The sequence below is a fragment of the Gasterosteus aculeatus genome, chromosome 20, assembly GCF_964276395.1.
Source record: "Gasterosteus aculeatus chromosome 20, fGasAcu3.hap1.1, whole genome shotgun sequence".
Classification (NCBI taxonomy): domain Eukaryota; kingdom Metazoa; phylum Chordata; class Actinopteri; order Perciformes; family Gasterosteidae; genus Gasterosteus; species Gasterosteus aculeatus.
Genome location: NC_135707.1, coordinates 20,173,879 through 20,193,394, shown reverse-complemented (window position 1 = coordinate 20,193,394; position 19,516 = coordinate 20,173,879). Strand labels below are relative to the sequence as shown.

The window sequence follows — 19,516 nt, the reverse complement described above, 5'->3', positions numbered from 1 at the left end:
ACTCTACTGTTTGGACGTGCTATTGTAAAAGCCCATGAAAGCGTGCATGGATAGACAAACTGTCACTCTTTTGTTTGAGGTTGTACATAATGGTTCACTTAGTATGTGAACTATAATCACTATGGTATGATTAAATCGCCCTGGACTATTGTTGTGTTTTAAAGGCCTCAAGAAGCTGACATAGTCTACCTGCCACAAGATGTTTTGGTTTTGGCAAATAAACTATGGTTCAGATGCAGTGATGGTTTATTTTATTCAAGCACTACTACAGTTTTCATTCAGTTGTTCACATGCGTCAGGGCTTCTGGTGAGCACATGCCCACGTTCTGTTTCTCTACAAAAAGGGAAATCTGTGTGTTTCTCTCAATAGTGGCACAGGACTTAATTAGAACATGACAGTATTGCACAAAGTACACAATAATTCATATTCAAATATGTTTATCAGATTAAATTGGTGCTCATTGAAATTATAAGTGTCATTAATCAAAAACAATTCTTACCAGGTTTAGCAACTACAGTATTAATTCAATTAATTTTATTTTGTACAGCCCAAAATTGCAAATTACAAATTGGCTTCAGAGGGCTTTACAGTCTGTACACATGCAATATCCTCTGTCCTGAAACTTTCCCATCGGCACAGGAAATACCCTTCCATGGAGAAAAAAGGGAAGAAACATTAGGGAGAACGTCAGAGGAGGGATCCCTCTCCCAGGATGGACAGACTACAATGCATGTCATGTGTACAGAATGAACAATGTAAAAGATCTACAATACATTCAATTCCTGTAACAGAAATTCTTCAAATAATTGCGAGTAGTAAGCCAGGTTTACGGCAGGACCACTGCAGGGACAACCACCATCAGATAGAACCACCATCCACAGAATCCTCCTCGAAGAAGGGTAATATTGGTTTATGATGACAGTAATAGTAATATGATTCATATTTAAAATAATAACAATGATGAAAGCAGCGGTAGGTGTCAGCAGGGGCGGAGGCAGGAACAGGGTCCAGATAGAATGGAAACCTTTATGGCGAGAAAGCACAAGTACTCCATGGAAGAAACAAAGTTAGTGATGCGCATTAATGTTTACAGCAATAAAAAATGGGAATAGCAATGGTGTTAGAAGCGGTAAGTGTCCGCGGGGCAAGGCAGGAGTCAGGACCAGTGTCCAGACGGAACTACAATCTACGGAGACCTGCGAGACGAGAAAGCACACAAAACTCTGGGAAAGAAGCTGAATTGGTGATATTGATTAATAAAACATCGATTATTGTAGAAAGAGAGACAGTGAGAGAGGAGCTTGGTGTGTCCTAAAAAGTCCCCCAGCAGTCTAAGCCTATAGCAGCTTAAGTAAGGGCTAACCTGAGCCAGCCCTAACTATGAGCAATGTCAAAGAGGAAAGTTTTAAGCTTTATCTTAAAAGAGCTGACCGAATCTGCCCCCCGGACTGTAAGTGGAAGCTGTTCTTACTTTTTAAAACTCTGGGAACAACAAGTAACCCAGCATCTATGGAGCGCAGCTGCCTTGTAGGGCAACATGGTGTTACAAGCTTTTTAAGATAAGACGGTGCCTCACCAGCAAGTGCCTTGTAGGTGAAGAGAAGTACCTTAAATTATATTCTTGATTTAACAGAGCCAGTGCAGAGAAGTTAATGCAGGACTAATATGATCCCTTTTCTTAGTTCTTGTTAATACACGTGCTGCAGCATTCTGAATCAACTGGAGAGGCTTAAGAGATTTACAAGAGCAGCGAGTCATTTTGAGAGAGGAAGATTGATTTTTGATATGTTACCTAGATGAAAAAAGGCGGTCCTTGAAGTCTTCCTTATATGAGAGTTGAAGGACGTATCCTGGTTAAAGAGAACTCCAAGGTCCTTGACGGTGCTGCTAGATACCAGAGCAATTCCAGCCATAGAAACTGTATCAAGTGACTTTTGGCGCTCTGGGTCTATCAAGACAACTTTTTTTCTGAGTTTAACATCAGGAAGATGCAGGTCATCCACGTTTTGATGTCTCCAAGACATTCTTGAAGCTATCAAGCTGGTTGGCTTGATCGACAGATACAGTTGAGTATCGTCTGCGTAACAATAAAAGTATAAGGAGTGTTTTCTGATAACGTCGGCCAAAGGAAGCATATAGAGGGTAAATTAAATCGGTCCAAGCACAGAACCTTGTGGGTCTCCGTGACCAACATTGGTGGTCATCGAGGATTCACCGTTCAAAAGCACAAATTGGGTTCGATCCGATAAATAGGACCTAAACTAGCTGAGTGCAGTTCCTTTAATACCAATCCAATGTTCTAGTCCTTGCAACAGGATACAATGATCAATGGTGTCAAATGCAGCATTAAGGTCCAGCAAGACAAGAAAAGAGATGAGTCCTTGGTCCGATGCAAGTAGAAGATCATTCGTAATTTTCACTAGTGCTGTTTCTGTGCTATGATGCACTCGAAATCCTGACTGGAAATCCTCGAACAAAGCATTTGTTTAACTACTACTGTTTTATTAACAACTAGACATGTCAATACCTAATGTTGTCATTTGCTCAGCAATAACCCACCAACTTGCTTATGTTGGCAGTTGTTGTATTATTGGTGCAAAGGTTGTGAAATTTTAAGTATTCTAGATAATGTGTGATAAGTATATAAGTGACTATGGTGGAATACATAAAACCTCTATTATTGAGTCATAGAAATGAGAATAAAACTGTTACATGAACAACAAACAGCTGGAAATGCGTTTATAGATGTATCAGAAAACAAACCATGAACTAACTTTCATAAACCTTGTTTGTACACTTATTGTCTGGGAAAAAACTCTTATTGTGTTGGTTCATTACTTGAACAGGCAAATTATTATAACATTATAAAAAAGGTCAATGCCTGAACCCCAGGCTGATTTATTTAGTCAAAATATGGATTGAAGAAAATGGAAGATTCACTATAATGTGAAGCCCGTGCTTCGTGCGAGTCTGTCTAATCAACCACATATTTTATTTCATTGCTCGAGGCCTACCTTATATTTGAATACATCCTATTTCTACTTCATGGGGTTGTTTTCTCATAATGATGCTGAAAGTGTAGAGTTGAAAAATTTGGTGCTAAGCATCTCTTTGTTTTGTTACATTACATTACAGGTAATTTATCTGATGCTTTTATCCAAAGCAACTTACATTGCATTTTTAACCCATGGCCTTTTACATTTTTGCTATCTCTACCCCTGCGTCGACGCTAGTTACACATGCTTGACCCTGCAATTTGAGTTTCATGTTTACTTCTGTAACATTAGAATGGAGCACAAATAGCAGCAAATAGCAGCAAGTTATTGACATATTATGGATGAGCCATACACTCTCTTACACAACAAGGGAACTGTTAGTAGTTTTTTAAAGGTTTAATAGAAATGTTTTTGAGATTACAGATTGAGGCGTAACAGATTGAAACGCCATAAAATGAGATCATTACCAGAACAAAATATACACATGTTAAACATTTTAATAAAAGTATTAATAAACATTTGATAACTTAACAAACTCTAGACCTCTGCTGGCTTGTCGGTTTGATTAATCTATGAAGACTAGGCGACTTTCCTTTACTTGTCTAGTCTGTTGCTTTTACGTTGTTTGAATACATTCCATCATGACTATGTCATTTTTTCTGCTTCAAAGGAGCCCTCCAAAAGTTTGGGAAGTATGTTTGTTTTCCCTCAGATCCATAGGCAGATGATAAAGTAGATCAGTTCAGTTGGACCCTTTTAGCCTAGCTTAGAACACATAGTATTTGTAATTTGCAATTTTGGGCTATACAAAATGAGATGATTTGAATTGATTACTTAAAATAGATGGCTCCTATCTTGAGTATTGGCTTTCTATCCACTCCAAACTAGCCACATTAGCTGGGCAAGGTTGCATAATTATAGTATGGGTAATGCCTTAAGTGCTATGTACCTTCAGTAGCAAGCACATCAAGCAAAAGTTGAAAATTACAACAGTATACTCAACACGCAATCAAGTCCAAAACATTGTAGCTGACATTATCTTAGAGGGGCTCAGTTGACACCTCAGTGCAACTGCTCACATGTTAGACTAAATATATTCACATTTATAAATATGTGTTGGTGGTAGTAACTCACCTCGACCTCAAAACCAAAGCTTTAAGCATTGGTAAGTAATAGACACTGGTGGTTAAACACAAATCCTACAGGTCTAAATAACTGGGTTTATGGCTGAGGCTAACAGTGGTGGCATTGAAGTTATGTTCAAGCGCTAATCTGTAAAAATGAGTATTGGGCAAAGGTCAAGTATAACCTAATCATGATGTATTAGAATGTAATATATTAAAATGGATCTGATGCCAAAACTGGATTCGATATATTCAGCTGTTTGAGGGAGAGTTTTTCACATGAAAAAAAGAATATTATCTGTTTAACAGCACATCGATGGCTGGCAATAGTATTTGTGTATCGGGACGTCTCTAAATTTCAAAGAGCCATTATAAAGGTAATTGATGAACTGAACATAAATAGAAATTTGGAAATTTCTTTAGATTCCAACACAAAATTTTGTCACAAAAATAACAATAATAAAAAAAAGAGTAGCAGTGTTTTTGATAATACCATTTTTAATCAATTGCAGTCATCTGGATTATTCGGTTGGGCAAAACTAACTATTTTAAACATCAAAAGTTGTAAATCAAAATACTAAATGTAAGGATGAAGGAGCTTAGGTCGCAGTTTCCAACTGTTATCTTACACACACCCTGGAGCTTTTTGTCTGAAATCTATATCAAAACAAGGAATAAATAAATATTATGTGTTTAGTCTACTCTACAATTATTGCCTTTGTTTCTTTTTAATATCTATGAATTTTGGATTGGTGGTAATATTAAATTCTGTTTTAGAGCAGTCAAGACAAAAAGTGAAAGGGTTTTTCGTCCAATGATGATGAAAGTTTGTGTTACAGTATATTTGAGCAAATGGTTCTTGCTAATTTAAGTTAAAGACAGACAACCGATTTTGGACATAATTTTTAACCAAATCACATGCCTCATAAACTGTCAATGCAAAATCTATTTGTCATCTCCATGCTACACTTTCAGATTCCATGATTACCATGGTTGTCCCCCTCCGTCCCCTCCTCCACCTTCTGCTCCTTTCTCTCCTCTCCTTCCCCCCCAACCTCCGGTTCCTCAGCTCCTCCTCTGCTTCCTGCTCCCACTCCTTTTCCTTCCACTCCTCCTCCTCCTGTTGCTTTTTCCTCTCTTCCTGCCTGCTGCTGAGGCTGCCGCAGACTAACCTGACTCTCGGGGTGCAGGGACCACCAGCTGTGTGTGAGGAAACCATCTCATCAACCCAGCACACACACGCACGCACGCACACACACGCGTGCACACATACACACACGCCTGCTTGAATGCATATGGTGCACACACACACATACACACCTGGAGATGTCTGTGCTCAGATCAACAGTATTTATGCTGTTGGTCTCAGTTAGATGGGAAATTGGTGTCTTTTTAACTAACCACCAGACATATGTTATTAAAGACCAATACGACTATCCCGTTCCAAAAGCTCCTGCACTTGAGACATGTAGTCTTTTTTTAAAAATTTAAATGACCAGATCAGTAGCCCAACAAAAATGTAAACATATGACAACCAATGGCAGCATTACAGATATATACAGTATATCAAAAATTATATTAACTTAACATTTGCACAACGGCACATTTGGCAACACGACTACCACGGCAACGGCACACAAAGCTAAAAGTACAAAAATATGACGAGACTATCCCAGTGTGATGAGTCTTAAAGTACTGACGGCAGACCGTATTAGGCCCTCTAAACTGAAAAGACACTTGGAAATCCCCAACCCTGATCATGTGAACAAGCACTTTAGTCATACCAAAATAAATTGGAAAACTGTCATGCAGAGTCATTTTGTAAAAGCTGCATCTGTCCCTGTGAAAGCACTTCTCGCTTCCTGCAAAATGGCCTACAAAGTAACAAAGCGCGGCTATTCCTAACCAGCAGCCCCGCTTTGACAATTTGTGAAACAAAGCAAGCCCACGCAATCCATGATTGATATATAGGAATACTATACTGTACGCGTCCATTCAAGCTAAACAGAGTCCTTTATTCACTAACACAGGGGAGGTTTTTCTTATGTCTAATATATTGCAGAGAGTTAAAGAATAGACCAAAAGTTCTCCTTTTAAATTGCCTATTCCAAAATAATATTCAACTGCTAACATGTATTTCTTGAAACATATTTGTCTGATTACTTTGGGATTATTGCTCCAATACAAGCCATACTGAATGAGAATAAACAAATAGTATCCTTACGGAAACGTCTATTAATATTATTACTCATTTGTATCCGATCAGGCTAGTGTAAATATTTGCTGAACTAAATGCGCGTTTTTCCTTTGCATGTCTGCCCCCCACATTAGATTTACGACCCTTTCATGCTTCTCAAAGCGGACAGGCCTTTCCACGGAGCAATCGCCGTAGCTGTTTGTTGAGTGTCATAAAAACAGTGTAATCCAATGACCCTAAGCAGCCTCTATCAATCCAGCATGCCAGTAGCAGGCAGCCATTATGGCAATGCGTCCCCAAAGTGCAGTAGAGTGTGCCCAGTTTCCAAAAGGCTGGAGCTGCATGGCTTTCACTAGTAAAAACAATGCCGGGCCATTTCATTTTACCGGAAGAGGGAGAATCAATAGTCATGAACAGCCAGCATGTTTCAGAGTTGTTAAGGCAATCTGCTTGTACATTGCGTGTCTCATGTTGACTATAGTTGTACCAGGTAGTAATAATGGCACTAAACAATACACAACAGGAATGTTCGTTTGATAGACTGTATTGAAAATGAATTTACAATTTAGCAATTTGCAATAGAAAAATAGTCATTAGTGTGATAGCATAATAATCCGAGGAAGCTTCCGCTTTTAGAACCATGAAGGGGTCGTAAATCTAAATGTGATGACATAATAATTCATCTTAGCTTTATAGCCTCTTTTAGCTTGTTGTTTTGATTCAGATTCACTTTCACCTGTCATATTTCCTGCAGCAGCACTGGGACGTGGTTATCAACCAGCAGGGGAAAAATCATGGAGCATTTAACTGAGGAGCCAGATGGTGGAGACCAACTCCACGTACATTTACAAAACTGACAAAAACAGAACCTAAATTAATACAAATGTTGCTCCCTGTGTGCACTGCACTTAATTGGTGATGAGTGTCGCCCTTAAGGACCTTAACCCGGCTAGAACCAAGCAGAACCAAACTGTCGTGGACTCATCATTAACAAATATATGAATGGACCACTTGGTTTGAAACGTTAGAGTCTTGGCTACAATATGCACTCATTTGTTTTAAAATACTTTAACAACTTTAGTAAGAGTTAAAGAAGAGAAAATACCCTATGCAAAATACGCCCAAAACTGTCTACTCGGCAGTTGAACAATCCTTGGATGCTAAATGCTATCACTGAAAACGACACAGCAAATCGCTAAATCCAGTAATGTTGTCTACATTTGACTCAGGCAAACCATGCTGAATTGAAAGTACAAAAATCACCAAGCCATCAAAGCGTATGAATCATAAATATCTCCTACATTTGCCGTTTTTGAATACGGCCGCCATCCATCTTCCATGACTCAAACAGTACCTCATTGCTTTGGAATGGTTGGATTTTACAGCCAATCCTCACTCTCAAGCGTCATTTTACACTCTACCGATTTTGGCCTCTGAGTGGCTAAGGAAGCTGTCCATCATTTCCTCTTGGGATCAAATAGGATCAAAGAATTTTTTAAAAGTCGATTAAAAGGGACATCTGCCAATCAGAGCCGGACTTAGACAAAAATCCAGATTCCAACTCCTACCGTCCGCTTGCCCTGAGGCCTTCACAAAAGCCTCCTCTAGAGTAGTTTATTCTCACTCCATCAACGTGAATCTTTACATGCGCACTGTCTACACACTAGACTATCATATAGATGAGGGTTTAGCCTGATATCTCCATGTTTATAGGATTTATAGGGCTGTTAATGATATTTATTTAGGCAATTTACAAAATTCAAACTGTATAATATATAAAGTAACATATAAACTGATTTTTACACATCATAGTACCCACAAGTGTTTCCCTTTATCCTACAGAAAAAGACATTTTCTAAATAGACAAAGTATTTACAGTTATTAGACTTTCTCTCATGGGTTTGCCATTTACGGAGCAGACGACTAAAAAACAACTAGTCACTAAAAGGCTGCTTTTTATCAACTAATTTACCTGAACAATTTCATTCCGTGATAACACCATTTGTCAAAGTTTTGAGCTTGTTCTACTCTTCCCAAGATGCCAACTAAGTCAGTTAATGCAGCTCAACAAAAGAAGTCATGGTAAACACACAGTAATCCAGCTACTGTATCCCTCTGTCCAAGTATCCTAGCTGCCTTAATTCAATCCAGGGGTTCCCAGGGGGGTCGCCGCTACAGCCAGGACAGTAAAAAGAAAAAATGAAAGCATAACCAACTTGAGGACTTCACATGCATTTTGTTTGAACCACGCAGCTCAGAGCAGCTCAGGGTACAAGCGGACAAGCGTATAAAAGAGGCAGAGAGAGAGGGAGAGAGAGATGGCGAGATGCGCAGCATCAGAAATAAAGCAAACCTAACCCAGGGTTTTACAAAACCATCCAACCACAATGTTCTTATTATGTTATGGGGCTGGTTTCTCAGTAATAAGAACTTTAAAAAGGCATCATAGGTGCCACTCATTGAAAAAAAATGTTAATGTATTACTGAAAGTCAGCAGCACTAACTTTTGAGAGATAACAGTCTCCAAAATAATGTTGCTATAAACACAATGCCTGCCAGACGTCAGGGTTTCTAATCAACTTAATGAGAAAGTATTTTTAATGAATATCTGCATAGTTCCAAGAAATGACCACCTGCAGAGCAGTCTTTGACAGAGTATTTCATTTTTTTCTCATCTTATCTCATCTTCAAATGCTTGGTTGCAGGGGCAACAGTTCCAGCAGGGGACCCCAAACTTCTCTTTCCTGGGCCACAGCTCTGACTGGTGGATCCCAAGGCGTTCCCAGGCCAGTGTGGAGATATAATCTCCAAATTAAGTAATCACTTCCCATTCAAAGATCCTCAATGTTTTCTTTTATGTCGAGCAAAACAGAAGTACTCGCATCATAAGAAAGAACCTGTGGCCTGGAATCATTACTTCTCATTTTAAGGAAGATTATTGAGAAAGTGTAGAATGTCAGCACCTGCTGAGTGCCAGAGGTTTTTTGTCCAAGCCCTCTAGTTGTTGTGGTTATTTTTTTGATGAGGAAGTCAAGTGATGTTATTATTGTAACTATGTACCCTGTTAAGAGACAGCATGGGTCAACAAAACTGGAATCCAAGGGGCTATCATTATTTTCCTGTTTTTTTAAGCATGGCCATAACCACATATTGATTATGATTTAACCCAATCTAAGATGTTTTTCCAAACCTCAACCATAACATTAAATAAAAATGATTTAGTCTACAAGCAAATATGTACTCACCTAACTAACTAACTAACCTTTTAGATTAAGAATGTATTTGCCAAGAGTAACCTGGCCAAGACAGGCAGCAGCTTAAAAACAGATAGCTACTGACAGAAAAATAAAATAATAATGAACTAGAAAAAAGCACCGGGAATTCTCATTTCAAGAGAGAAATTTAAAATCAGTTTTGTAAGCAAGTACATTTATGAACACCTTCGGAAATATGTAAACATTAAAAGTATTTATTAGCCTGCAAAATAGTTGACAAGAACATTAAAGGTAGCCCATCACATACTTTTTATATTTAATGAATATTAAAATTAATAAGAATTATTATATATATAATATTGTTTGTTATAAAACTATAAAACCCGCTTATTCTAAAATGTTGACTGAAGCCTTTATCAGCAAATTAGGTTGGCTTGGTTGTCATGAAAGTCTGCAGGTCCATATTTATACTATTCAGAGAAGATTTAGGACCCGTTATCTAAGTTCTAGCTTGACAGTTCATTATTGATCAATCATTAATCTATTTCCTGAATTACATTCGTGCCAAAGTATTGTCAATGCATTCTACTCCCAAAACATAAAAAATGCAGTTCTCTGGTTTAGTTAGTTTTTTTGTCAGGGACTAACCACCCTTAGACAAACGTTTTTTTTTTTAAATACGCAATGCATATAACGTAATAGCATTTATAGCATGCAGCGACGTTAGTCGGTCCAAACACTTAAACGTACATCACCAGGTAAGCTTTGGTTTATTTTTGGTACCCTGTATAAATTACTAAGATCACAAATGGAAATATTATTGGTATTATTATTATTTCAGGACAGCACTGTTACACACTGAAAAATAAAGAGGAACATTTTTGGCCCCTAATTGTGTCTCCATTGAGGCTCAAAATACTTTGACAGCCCTACGTTTTATTTGTAACTATTATAATCGATTTATTTACTAATTAATAAAAAAATTAACTAATTAATTTCACACTTTGAAATTCATTAATCCTGTTTAATGGCGATTAATGAATGTTGTTGTTGTTACAATGTTGTTTTTATTGTTTGTTTTTATTCTAAACTATATCTTAAAAGTAATCAGTTTAGAAAGTATTTTAGACACTGTTGTGTTGTGTTCTTTTAAACACAAAACTATACACATTTCAAAATCTTGGGGGCAGAATTCCAACGGGTGGAACATGTTGAACCAGTGACTCGTCCTGCTGTGCTCGTGCACTTTGCTCTCAACTATCCATCGTTTAACGGCTGCATTTGAAGTGCCAACAATCTCCCCAAATTTAGCCAGGATGTTTTCAAACCACGGTCTTTTAGAGACACAGTGGTGGTCCTCTGCAGACTATGTAATTTAATGTATTGTGCCGCGCAGGGTAATGTTAGATATTGAGATGGAAGTAGCCTAGCTGCTAGCTTAGCAAACGTACATCAACTGCGTTAAAATATTTTGTTGCATTAATCTCAGCCACATTGATTCAATTCAATTCATTTTATTTTGTATAGACCCAAATCGCAAATTACAAATTTGCCTCAGAGGGCTTTACAGTCTGTACACATACGACATCCTCTGTCCCGAAACCCTCCCGTCAGAGGAGGGATCCCACTCCCGGGACGGACAGACTGCAATGGATGCCATGTGTACAGAATGAACAATGTATAATACATGCAATTCCTATGACAGAAATCATTCAAGTAATTGTGAGTAGTAAGCCAGGCGCACAGCAGGACGACCCACCATCAGATAGAACCACCATCTACAGAAGCCTGTGGGGAGGGAGAGCACAGAGACTTAGGGTAATGTTGGTTTACGAGTACAGTAATATGATTAATATCTAAGACAATAATGATGATGATGATGATGGCAGCAGCAGGCGTCAGCTGGGCCACGGCAGGTGTCAGGACCAGCGTCCAGAAGGAACTACGATCTATGGAGACCTGCTAGGGGAGAAAGCACAAAAAAACTCCCGGAAAGAAGCTGAATTAGTCATGTGCATTAATAAAACGTGAATTATGGTAGAACAAGAGCGTGAGAGAGGAGCTTGGTGTGACCTAAGAAGTCCTCCGGCAGTCTAAGCTTATAGCAGCTTAACTAAGGGCTGGTCCGGGCTAACCTGAGCCAGCCCTAACTATAGGCAGAATCAAAGAGGAAAGTTTTACTTTAAAAGAGCTGACCGAATCTGCCCCCTGGACTGAAAGTGGAACCTGGTTCCACAAAAGAGGAGCTTGATAACTGAAGGCTCTGGCCCCCAGCCTACTTTTTAAAACCATAGGAACAACAATTAACCCAGCATCTATGGAGCGCAGCTGCCTTGTAGCTCTTTAAGATACGACGGTGCCTCACCAGCAAGTGCCTTGTAGGTGAGGAGAAGTACCTTAAAATCTATTCTTGATTTAACAGGGAGCCAGTGCAGAGAAGTTAATACAGGAGTGATATGATCCCTTTTTTTAGTTCTTGTTAATACACGTACTGCAGCATTCTGAATCAACTGGAGAGGCTTACAAGAGCAGCCCGATAACAAAGAATTACAGTAGTCCAGTCTGGAAGTGACAAACGCATGAACTCATTTTTCTGCATCATTGATCACATAGATTAACACGTTCATGTTGACAGCCCTAATAAAAAATAAAAACGGCATTAGGGGGAGCACTGGCCATTGCTAATGTAAAAGCAGAGGAGAGAATGCATACATCAAAACATTCGTTTTGAAATGTACAAAACATTCTTGCAATGCGTCATACACTATGCATAAAATGCCCTGCATGAGCAATAACAACCTTAAATTCATCTATGATACATTCTGACACACTGTCGACTGATTCCACGCCTCCTCACTACATTATACTACACAGCCTATGGACCTGCACCTCCCTCATCCTACTTCTTCCCCTGTTCCCATCCAGTAGTCTTTCCATTCCCAGCCTGCTACACTGTATATTTCAACATGTTTCCTTATGGCAGCTTTGAACTGCTGGTGGAGGGTGGTGATGGGGGAAGACTACATAATGAGGCTGCCCACAGAGAGAACAGTCTTGCTCATTTGTCCATAACATTTGGACTCAGGAAGCGGCCAGAAACCCATTCTGGTTTTCTTTTTTCTATTTCCTTCATGCAGAGGTCCTTCTGCAATGCCATGGTGGACGAACTGCGGGTGTCCCTCAAGTGCCAGCGCCGGTTCAAACACAAGCCTCAGCCACCTGTCATAGTAAAAACGGAGGAGGTCATCAACATGCACACCTTCAACGACCGCAGACTGCCAGGGAAAGAGACCATGGCCTAACAAGGGAATCACAATCACTTTATCACCCTCTCTCCTGCAGAGAGGAAGCGTGCAGAGACACTGGGGAAAAGGGTGGGGGAAAATGGTAAAGGGGGGAAGTGGGTTGTAATGGTTGACAGTCGGGTTACTTCAAAAAAGGTAGCACAAAGGTGCTTGGGAGTATATTAACAAATGTCATTCTTGTTTCTGTATAATTAGCTCAGTTTAAGTGATTCAACAATATTTCCTGTGGAAATAACTTGAACCTGTGTGAAATTTCGGAGAGTTAACTCAGTATGTTCATATGTTCAACATGTTCATATCATGTTGGCAAGGCACCCAACAGCAGGAGCAAGATTTTGAAAACCCAGAAGTCAAAGAGAGAGGATTGGCAACATATTTAAGGTGTGAGACAGGAGGGCCAAAGAAACATGAAGAAATAAAAATCAGACCCATTATTTTTGAATGCTGGTTTGTCAGTTTAGCACTGAACAGCTAAAAACAGGATGTTCAAGCAGCGTTAACAGCATCTCAGAGATTATGAGTGAACATAGAGATACTTACTGGGGTACTGGGGAGATAGGAATAGCCTTTTTTCTAAAGCTGTGAATAAAGTGACCGCATAGGCTCTGAACCTTCTCGGATCAAACCCCTGAAGACAGACGGGAGCTGATGCTGTCAAAATGTACTGAAAGGACATTTATGATATTGATTGACATCAAAAACAAATATACTGTATATCATCCATCAGGCAATAAGTGATATAATTTATTTGTGTTTCAGAGTACTATCACATTAGAGATAATGTAGAAGGCGTAGGGATGGGGGTGGGGGGGTTTCTGTGGTGTAGAAAGCAGAAAACAGAGCAGGGCAATATAGTGAGCTGTTGCTCTATCAGCCTAAGAGTTATGACTCTTAATGTTAATAAGGAGGAACTTGGAATGCCGTGGGCACAACTCACTTAGTCTAAATTTATAGTAATCACACCACAACACGTAAACTATTTATTCAAAATGTTATTTTATTTATTAAACTATTTATTATAATGGACGGCCTGGATTTTTACTTCTGCCGTCAATACACCTCACTTTAAATCTGTATCGGTATACACATGGTTTCGTTTTTTGTGTCTAGTTTCATTTTGTACTCTGTGGCTTTTCTTTTCTTCATTGGAAGCAAACCTCAACATTTACTTGTGCAAAATGCAATTTCTATGAAAAAGTGTTTTTGTACGAAGAGAATCAATACTTTGTAATAATTTGTATCAACACGAAATGCACCATGACGACTGTCAACCACAGTAGAGAGGTGGTACTCCAGGCCCGTAGTTCTGGAGGCTTTCTGACACCAGAAAGATCCAACACACATACACACACACACACACACATACACACACTCACATATGTACACACAATATTGCACAGTGCACCCATCCTCTGTGGATCAGATTCAGACTATTTAGTACTGTTATGGTACAATGAATAGAACATAGAACTCTGGTAAACATCAGTGACGTAAATAAGAGAGAGGAAGGGAACTAGAAAGTATTTTTTATCATGTAAAGGAATCATATTTAAAGAAAGATATTTTACTTGACATGAAAGAATAATAATTATACTGGTTAGAGCAGATCCGTAATGTACACACACAGGAAGAGAGGAAGACTGCTGATGATGCTTATCATTCTACCCCGATTACTGATTGACTGCTAGAGTCCAGTGCTGAGCAATTGTGTGTTAACGGTTTCAAAATGGGAAAAGATGTATTTAAAAAAATATATGCTTAACTAATTTTAAACTTGTTGTGAAACAAAATGGAGTGCACAGTTTACCCTTCAAAGTTGATGCACAAGTTTAAGGATAATAAAAAGGCGTTCGCAACTTTTACCTTGCTTGCCTAATTATTGTATGGATGTTGAAAATAAATTAGATGTAATAGCGTCAACAATTGAAACACAAAGCCCAGATGCCCTCGTTGGTCATTTAAATAATTTATTCATTTATTTTGCAGGGACAATGCACACTAATCAACGGGTGTACTGTAAGTGAGCCAGAGTTAGCCAGAGAGGCTAATTTCCATCTGCTGTTCCCGGACAGATGTTGTTAAGGCAGCCTAAAATAAAACAAAAATCTCGAAAGGAAATGTAATTCAAATATATAGACCAACGGGCTATGAATGGATTTTAAGCTTTTTCCCTACTTAAATAAGTCCAGGCTGAGTACAATTAAGAAGCGGTGGTCGCCAACTTGTCAATTACGATTTCCAAAATAAAATAAAAATAGATTCAGAAACACATTTGGAAGATATACGTCAGTAAAGATCTTGAACTGCAGATTTTTTTTTTTTAATTTTCTTTTATTCCATAGTTGGCTTCCATAGTATTGGTCATGCAAAACCATGAACAGAGATGAAATCCAGCCAAGTTTCGCAAGCGAGCAAATTAGAAAATCGCTTGCGACTTTTGCTTACTATTTTATTTGTGCACGCGCATGGACCTCATTTGCGCTCTTGGATTTTGGTGTTGATTTGCCTTCATAGTTATTTATTTACTTACATTTGTGGTGTTCATGTAGTGCTTTTGTTTTTTATGAAATCCCGATGCCTCATAGAATCATGATTATAAATGTGAAACGTAATTGTTAATGTTGTTCAGGCATGAAAATCCCTCACCTTTCGGCAAAATTTGCCGTTTTAAAACCAAAGTAGGTGACCTACGTGAATTGTGTAGATTCAATGAGGTTTTTTTGGGCGGGGGGGTATTCATATTCAGTGAACTGCGAACAGGGTGAGTGATGGTTTCAATAATTTTAATATTTTCTGGTATATCTAAGTCAAGTTACCCAGGAGCTTTGTTGATATACACTTAGCTAACGTTAGCTACAGCTTGATGCATTGAGTCATTTAACACAGGAGGAGAGAACGCGATGTTGGCCAGCTAGCTGAAGCTCCAATAGCTAACGCTACAGTTTTTGAGGAGGTAGATTTTGAGGTGAGGGGACTGACAAGGCAGAAGGTAAAGTGGTCCACCGTTCTATCAATAAGCAGACCTGCCAACCTGATACGCATTTTGACTTCAAAGTACGCTGGTACGATTTGTCACTCTAAACTATGCAAAAATTTCTCTAAAATTAATTTTAGACTAGTTGACCAGCACACATTATATGCAATGCAATATAATGCATGACGACTATTTAATGACTTGTCCCCTATTAGTTGTCAATTCCCACCCCCCTCGTCGGTACGCAAAAAATGATCCCTGGGACAAAACCAGTTGAAAACCCCTAGAGGGGTAATATCCTTCTCACCTTTTTCACCCTTGACCCGTTTTCATGCCTGGTTGTATATTGAATATTTTTCGATTTATTATTCAAATTCATTAAAACTGAGGATGTCTGTAGAGTTGATGTTAACGCAACCACCAACGTTTCAAACCCATTCCTGTCTACTGCACACAGAAAAAAAATGTCATGGTCTGCGCTGTGCCCCTCCCACTGATTGACTGGCACAGCTGGAATTCATTCACTAATAAGGCTCCAGGCTTGATATCCTCAGCACTCCACTCCTTCCTTGACAAACCTGGAACTAATGCTACGCCTAAAACGCTCAGCAACCTGTGGAAGAGTTCTTTACCGGACAAGCACTCGCCATGTGTCGTCCTCCACCACAACGGAAACACCTCCCATCATCCGATGTAGCGAACATCACATAAACAAACCCCTCGATCCTCAGTCTGAGAGCTTGGGCTTTGGAGAGGACCATGTGGTGCTTTCTCCTTATGAGACACCTCAGCAGAGGAGACCTGCACCCTGAAGACACCTTCCTTATCTGGGACACCACCTTCCCGTGAGGTCCATCGTGCAGCACGCTGATCGACTGAAAACACGCACAAACTATCACAGAAAGAAACAAAAGTCACACATACACACCACCACACAAACCAGACAGACACCGAAACCCTGACTGAACACAAGAGGTCCTCCAGGCCCCAAGAGTTTGGTGTTGGTCAGTTTGTAGTTGTTACGTTCTGACTCCCCAGGAGGGGAGTGGGATTCACGCCACTGCCCGAGGACGTCCTGTGACCAGTAAACGGGTATGGCATCGTAGGTGCAAGAAAACAAACATCACCTGAAGTTGGGGTAAGCAGGCTTTTATTTAAGCGCAGTTAACAGGGGAAAAGAGGGCTGGCGGTACCAAAGCAAAGAAAAGAACAAAATGCCTCCCACCCGCTTACCTGTCCGATCTCCCAACGAAAACCACTAACTGGCACACTAACAAGGCGCCCTACCCAAACTTACAGTAGGTGGCCCAGCCAGGTGTAACTAGTGTTGTTAGACAGGAGAGTAACCCTACGTGCAGGTATGTAAACTCCTCATCCCCCTGTAAGAAAAACAAAAGAAAAAACAATTAATTGAATACAGAGTACAGAAAATCACCAGAACTAATAACTACCCCACCATACACCAGCACTCACACACACACAACCAGTGACACCCACCCCGGGTGAAACAAACACAGGGGTACATATACTGACAGAAGGGCATGATGGGATTGGAGATGAGTGGAAACAGCTGAACCGGGTAACGAGAGTGGGTGGAGCCAAGATGAACGGAGATCATGGATGATCAGTACCACCTGTATGAACACACACACACACGAAACAGAACACATACCTATACACAGAACAGGGGACGTAACAGTAGTAGCCAAACTCCATCCTGAGCCGAGCAGCCAGCAGCTCCGTCAGACTCATGTCCTCCGACCCTCCACCATGCACATTCCTGAAAGGAAATTCAATAGTGTGTGAACATTTATCTTGCCAGCAGAGTATTTCAAGCAGTAGATAAATAGAGGTAAAGGGAAAGGTTCTCCTAAGCCCCGAAACCAGGCCTGCAAAAAGGTGATAGACGGTTTCTGGGAGTGAACTGAAAAAACAGCTGTTCCCCAAACCCGGGTCCAGGTGTACCAGATACTTGTTAGTAGCTATGGCTCCATGCACAACCCTCCGCTGGAGGACCCGGATGTGGGTCAGCTCCGCCAGGCGGGGGATGAAGATCTTCACCAGGTGACCCAGCTTCACACAGCCACACAGCGGATCTCAAGCTTACAAATGTCAGGACCTGGAACGTGATAAGGCTGCCCCCAAACAGCGGCTCCTCGAACAGCCACATCCCTGGTGTTGTCTCAGCACTCTGCTTGTGGGTGAGAACCTGTCACACCTGGAGGACAGACTAGTACTGACGCTGTCAGTCCAGTTAAATCCACTGACTGGGTCTCAAGGAAGAAAACATGTTCATCGTACCCCATGCGTCCAGCCCTCCTCAGCAGCACACAGGCAGTATCGGTCCATGGCCGAAACTATAGAGCAGTCTGAAAGCTGCTACTCGTGAGGCGATGTCCACCAGGCCCTGACCCCACTCCTGGATCGGTGGGTACAGCACAGCAGATGTTAACCAGTGGATGGTGTCTATGTAGAAGTCGTCAATCAGAGATGGATCTAGGATGCGAGATGGTGGCACCCAAGAGCGTTCCTCAGGCCCGTAACCTTCCCAATCCACCAGGAACTGCAGACCCCTCCGATGACGCTGGACATCCAACAGGCGGCGGACAGCGAAGGCAGGGTGGTCATCAATGAGCTGGGCGGCGGAGGGGGTGGGGAAGGGGGGCACAGAAGACTGTCAGAGACTGGCTTGAGTTGAGTTTAACAGCAGAGGGATTGCAGGGGAAGGGCTGCTTGCCCTTGCATGCCCTGGTTAGTCCTCTCCGTTTGGCCATTGGTCTGTGGGTGACAGCCAGAAGACAAGCTGGCCGTGGTTCCCAAAGCCTTGTAGAAGGCCTTCCAAACCCTGGACACAAACTGGGGGCCCCAATCTGAAACAATGTCTGAAGGAAACACAGGGAACACAGATTGAAACTGATTAGTTTACTTTAATCTTGTTTAATCCACGGAAATCAATGCAAGGGCGTAGGGTTGCGTCTCTTTTCTCAACAAAGTAATCTTGCACCAAGAGGGGAAGTAGAAGGCCGGATTATCTTTGCTGTTAGAGACTCTGCAATGTCATTCTTCATAGTTTCTCTCTCAGGGCATGAGAGATTATACAGTCTTTCAGCGGGAAGTGTCACACATACGCCCACATCATAGTTTATTTTTCATCTTCACTGCATGTTGACTAACTCTCCTGTCATTTCAGATCCTTCCACCTCGTCACCTGATTTCCTGCACCTGGTTCTCCTCACCCTCACCTGTGGTGCCTCCCCTCGTCAGTCACTCACTATTTAAGCCTGTCACATTCTGTTGCTCACTGCCAGATTGTCTTGTGTGTTTAACCAAGTTTTCCAGCGTGTCCCTAGTTATCCTGTCTACCTCGATCCTGACCTTGTCTGTTCCTCGACCCCGATTTACCTACCTGCCCTGTTTCGGATTTATCTGCCTGTCTGTTCGCCATCCTGGTTCTGACCCTGCCTGTCCTCGTCTGCGGATTACCTGCCTGCCCCTCTGGAATTGTTTGCCTCCCGACGGATCTCCCGGTTTTGGACCCAGCCTGAACTCTCATTAGAACCCCTCTGTCTTGTCCATTGTGTCCGAGTCGTGCGTTTGGGTTCTCCTGTACTCCGGTACCAGTAACCGTGACAGGAAGAGGTGCTCCAGGCAAGAGGTCAATAGCACAATCATACGGACGGTGAGGAGGGAGTTAGAGAGCTCGG

At 40.9% G+C, this 19,516-nt stretch overlaps 1 protein-coding gene across 2 annotated transcripts in view; it reads left to right on the top strand.

Moving 5' to 3' along the window:
• Window positions 1-14,700, top strand: part of grik2 (glutamate receptor, ionotropic, kainate 2) — a 214,978-nt gene extending 200,278 nt beyond the window's left edge. For both annotated transcript variants that reach the window (XM_040164475.2, XM_040164473.2), the window contains one exon: window positions 12,671-14,700. In XM_040164475.2, the coding sequence (XP_040020409.2) occupies window positions 12,671-12,835 (165 nt within the window). In that variant the 3' untranslated portion in view covers window positions 12,836-14,700. The remainder of the gene's footprint in view (window positions 1-12,670) is intronic.
• The last annotated feature ends 4,816 nt before the right edge of the window (window positions 14,701-19,516 follow it).